Source organism: Electrona antarctica (genome assembly GCF_951216825.1).
Source record: "Electrona antarctica genome assembly, contig: scaffold_59, whole genome shotgun sequence".
Classification (NCBI taxonomy): Eukaryota; Metazoa; Chordata; class Actinopteri; order Myctophiformes; family Myctophidae; genus Electrona; species Electrona antarctica.
The window spans coordinates 811,224-815,650 of record NW_027637795.1 but is presented as its reverse complement, the minus strand read 5'-3'; the positions used below and the strand labels follow the sequence as shown (position 1 = coordinate 815,650).

The window sequence follows — 4,427 nt, the reverse complement described above, 5'->3', positions numbered from 1 at the left end:
CTCATCTATATACTGCTAGTGTACTAGTTATATACTTCTAGCACACATATTAGTTCATTGAAGTACACTTCTAAGTATGTCCTTAAGTTTACTTATAGCATACTAGTCAGTTTACTTGGCCCTTTACTTAGTATACTACTGATGTACTTCAAGTACACTTGAAGTTCACATACTGTGTGTACACTACAGTAAATAAACAACAAGACAGATTTAAGAATTTGGTACATTTATAAAACTTGTTCAAAACGTTAACATACTGGGTACATTGCAGGTAGGCAATAGAAACAGAAATACACAGGAAAACAAAAAAACAGGGCCAATTTACATGGCGGCCTTCTTCTCAACTTTCTTGGGCTTTGACACGAACGCCAGGTTGTTGCACTTCTTCCTTATCACGCACCTTATGGCTTGAATGGCGAGGTCAGGATACTTCGCCTGGACATGACCTGTGAGGGAAAACACAGAAAATAAAACTAACTTTTTTTTTGCCGTCACCCCATATTATCCACCATCCATAATTAACACCACAAAGTGGGGAGGGGGGGGGGGGTGATTTTGATAAGCAGTGTGTGCGAATCATTATGGTTTGTCCATATTGAAAGAACTCACCAATTGTAGCCTCAAGCTTGCTAGGGTCTAGTGGTGGCTTGGACTCCAGGTCTTTGTGCGCCCCCGACTGCTTCCCGGTCAAACTGGAATTGGCCAGCGTTTCCCTGCCAAAAACCAGGACGGATAGATCTGCTATGTACACGGAAGAATTCGCAGTCCGCAGAGCCTTCAGTTTCCGTTTTACGACGGTGACCTCAGACCCAGGCATAAGAGGCACCTAAAAAATAAATAAAACATGTGTTACTCTCAAATACTCACATTATATTCATCTGTGCAGTGAATATTTATAGACGAACATCTGAGGCATCATCCCATTTAAACTTTTAAGGAGACTGCAAATACTATAGAACTCTACCACAAAGTTTGTGAGCATGCTTTCTTTCCATGTAATGGGTAAAACCAGATAGTTCATAAAGGTAACATACCGGTAACTATAACTAAATGCATTTTAAATTACAAAAATGTTAGTTTTCAGGATTCCAATTCAAAAATAGCAAAACATTCAGGATTTCAATTCAAATATAGCAACAATAGCATAAAATAGCTGATCTACAAGCTCAAAACACTTCACAGCGTGATGCGTTTTGAGCTTGTAGATCAGCTATTTTTGCTACGACAGTAAAATGCAATGTGGCCCTCTGGAGTGCGTGTGGAAATATTGTGGCCCTCTCCATCGTAAAAGTTGCCCACCCCTGCCTTATGGGGTAGTTACCATCTCATCAGACACCGCTTGAGTGGAGGAGGATGCAGCTGGTGTGGGTGACATGCAGGACATGGAGGATGGTGTGGGTGACGACATGCAGGAGGATGGTGTGGGTGACATGCAGGAGGTAGAGGCAGGATCTGACATGAGTTTCTTGATGACGTGCTTCAGCTGTGCAACCACTACTGGAAGCTCTATGCAGGGTCAGGGAATGAAGATGTAAAGACAGGGGAATGAAAGCATTAACCAGAGCAACTACAGTATGAAAGGAAAACAATGCACAAATGCATAGAAATAGTTATCTAGGATCATAGGTAAACCAAGAACCATCGGGCAAAACATATATGACCGTTGGCCTTTATAGTTTTCTGCAGACATGGCAAGATTAGTTTTTTATTTAAATACCGGTCATAGCATCTATGATACGTTTCACGTTGTCTTCCTTCAGGGCTCTGTTTTCCCTCTGAAGGGCTTTTATTTTGTTTCGAGCTGCGCTCCAGTTCCTGGGCAGCTCCTCATCAGAATCTTCATTTGAGTTAGTTAACTACACCAAAACACAGAAAATCGAATAATCAGTCTCCTCTGTTGCAGCAAAATTCACAGGAAAATTACTACATCAACTCAAAAACACATCAAATCTCAAGTTTCTAAATAGTCAATTATATTTTACCTCTGAAGATGGTGAATATCTGCCTTCCATTTGCCGTTTCAGTTCTTCAATCATCTGGCTGGATGCCTCTTTTTCTGTAGATCCTTTTTGGGCCTTTTTCTGTGAAAATAATAAATGTTTCAATAACAGGGCAATCTTATACATTCAACAGCACCACTGGTAGATCCTACCCAGCTCCATAATTTTGTAAATAATCAAAACAAATGTGTTCTTGAAGTGTGATCTGTGCACTTGGACAATTTTAAATACATTTAATTATCTGGTATTTATTTAATTATCTGCCGATATAGCAATTCAGCTTACAGACAGTTCCAAATTTGTTAAAGAGGCAAAGATTGTATTTTGTATTTTTGACAATATAGTTGAACCTTGCTATTAATTACCTTCTTTGGTGGAACTTCCTCCTCCTCCTCCTCCTCCTCCATGAATTTGGTGTTTGGCTTAACCTTCAATTTAGGCATTTAGCGATTTACAATAAGCAAGAACAAAAAGCATGGCGATACATCACATACATAAGTAGTTATCATGAAACATGCGTAAGCTAAGAACGTAGCAGTGGAATATCTATATAATGAAACTATACATATAAACATACCTTCCTCTTGCCGGCTGCTTCTTGCCATATGTCTTCACCTGAAATGAATGCCTGTCTCTTCTTGCAGAGATCACTGTAGATGTCTGTGAAAAACGTGAAATCAAATTAAAGTTAACTACAGAATCTTTTGAGATCACATAATGTTAAAATGGACCAGTAACTTTGTACAAATGGAACCAAATGGACCCATTGGTACACTCTCGGTTAAATCAACATCAATGTCACTATGCAAATGTGTCCCAGAGATATAAATAAATAGACAAATCCCCCCCCCCCGGGATCCCGACCCTCAGGTTGAGAACCCCCGAGCTAGAAAATGGGGGTCCATGGCCTAACCCTTGTCAAACTGGGGGTCCTTGAAATTAAAATGGTTGAGAATCACTGCTAGAGCTGTAAAAACCTTATGGGGGTGGCTTAATTGGCATATATTTTAAAATTGGGTGTCAATTTGGGTGTCCTTGACATGAAAACATTTGAGAACCACTGGACTAGTATTATAGTAGTCCAAACATGTTCATGTCAAGGACACCCAAAAGAAGAAATAGATTTGCTGAGAATAAATAAACAAGCTCACAGCTCAAGCTTGTAGATCTGCCATTTTCAAACAGCTGATTTATATAGGGGGTTAACTAGCCCGTCTCCGGACCCCCCGGGTTGAGCTCCTTTGGACCTACCACGTATCAAAATGTCAGAAACTTTAACGTAGGGTTCCGAAAGGAGCTAGGGGTTAACCTGATGCTACATTAATGCATTTTGCTGGGGACTCCTTGAACCCCCTCAATGAATTAATGTGATCAACTACTTACCACCAAACAGTAAAACCTTGGCTGAAAAAAATATCGGATCACCCTTCTTTTTCTTGCCTTTGGGCCACTTTACACGGAGCCATCCGTTTTCATCCTCCAGGTCAGGGCATTGGGTTATTATCTGTATCGTTTGCTGGTCGTCAGCACTCATCCACGTTATTTTACCAACTTCCACAGCCCTGTCCTCCTTGAAGAAATAAATTGCAAACGCCATGATCCACACGTGTCTTTTTCACCTGCTTGTTGAGTCTGCTCAGCTCAGTGAACTATACGCAAGAGTGCGGACGATTTAACTAACGAGGCATGCTCGTCCGGGACGCTTATCTCATTGGCTCTCTTCTTAACAGGGAGGGGGGAGGGCGGGGGTGGGAGCAATGCACGCGAGACCTAAAATGATTAGTGCAATGAGAGCATATGCATTAGAGCCAACGCACGCGAGACCTAGGGGGATCAAGCTTCTAGTCTCCACCTGGTAGCTAGCTGGCTGCTTGTGTTAACTATTAATCAAACATGGCCAAACGGCGTGGTCCTTATAAAAGATACTTGGAGGATGACACAGAAATGATTCCAAGGACTACAAAGTACAGATGGAAAGTTAAAGTAAGTAACACATAATCTGTATGTAATATTACTAGACTGCACATTTGATGTCAAAGATCAGAACACATGTCAGTTATTGTGCTATTGGTATAGCCTGTACTAAACTATACTAGCCTATAAAACAGGCCAAATTGTCAAATAATTTAAGATTGTGAGCTTGTGGATCTGCAATTTTCACAATTTTGCACCTTAAACTAAAAATGTAATGCCTCAATTCCTACAATTCCAAGTGCTTTTCAGGGTGGGGGGTAGCCGCAATTTGCAACTCTAGATTTTTTTACAATGGGATGAATCTAGAGTTGCAATACCCTCCATTGACTCCCCACTCATCATTTTGCGTTTGTGATCTGCTGGTCTCAAACGACGTTAAACTCACCAACATTGCAGCTGTAGTCCAAGCTTGAATTTTTCTCTTTCGATCTGCAAAGCTTGTTTTTCATAAAA

The 4,427-nt window shown here is 40.7% G+C and overlaps 1 protein-coding gene across 1 annotated transcript; it reads right to left on the bottom strand.

Annotated features, from left to right (window-relative positions):
* Nucleotides 1-244: 244 nt before the first annotated feature.
* LOC306918655 (uncharacterized protein) lies at nt 245-1,810 on the bottom strand. Its single transcript, XM_079531543.1, has 4 exons — nt 1,718-1,810; nt 1,322-1,506; nt 610-826; nt 245-446 (listed from the first exon to the last, which is right to left on the bottom strand). Exons 1-4 carry the CDS (start codon nt 1,722-1,724, stop codon nt 322-324), a joined length of 534 nt encoding a protein of 177 aa, XP_079387669.1. The 5' UTR covers nt 1,725-1,810; the 3' UTR covers nt 245-321.
* Between the last annotated feature and the right edge of the window lie 2,617 nt (nt 1,811-4,427).

Coding starts and splice junctions, on each gene's coding strand:
- LOC306918655 (XM_079531543.1), bottom strand. Junction 827..1,321: donor AAGCGGTGTCTGATGAGATG/GTAACTACCCCA, acceptor TTTATTTTTTAG/GTGCCTCTTATGCCTGGGTC. Junction 447..609: donor CAAGCTTGAGGCTACAATTG/GTGAGTTCTTTC, acceptor TTTCCCTCACAG/GTCATGTCCAGGCGAAGTAT.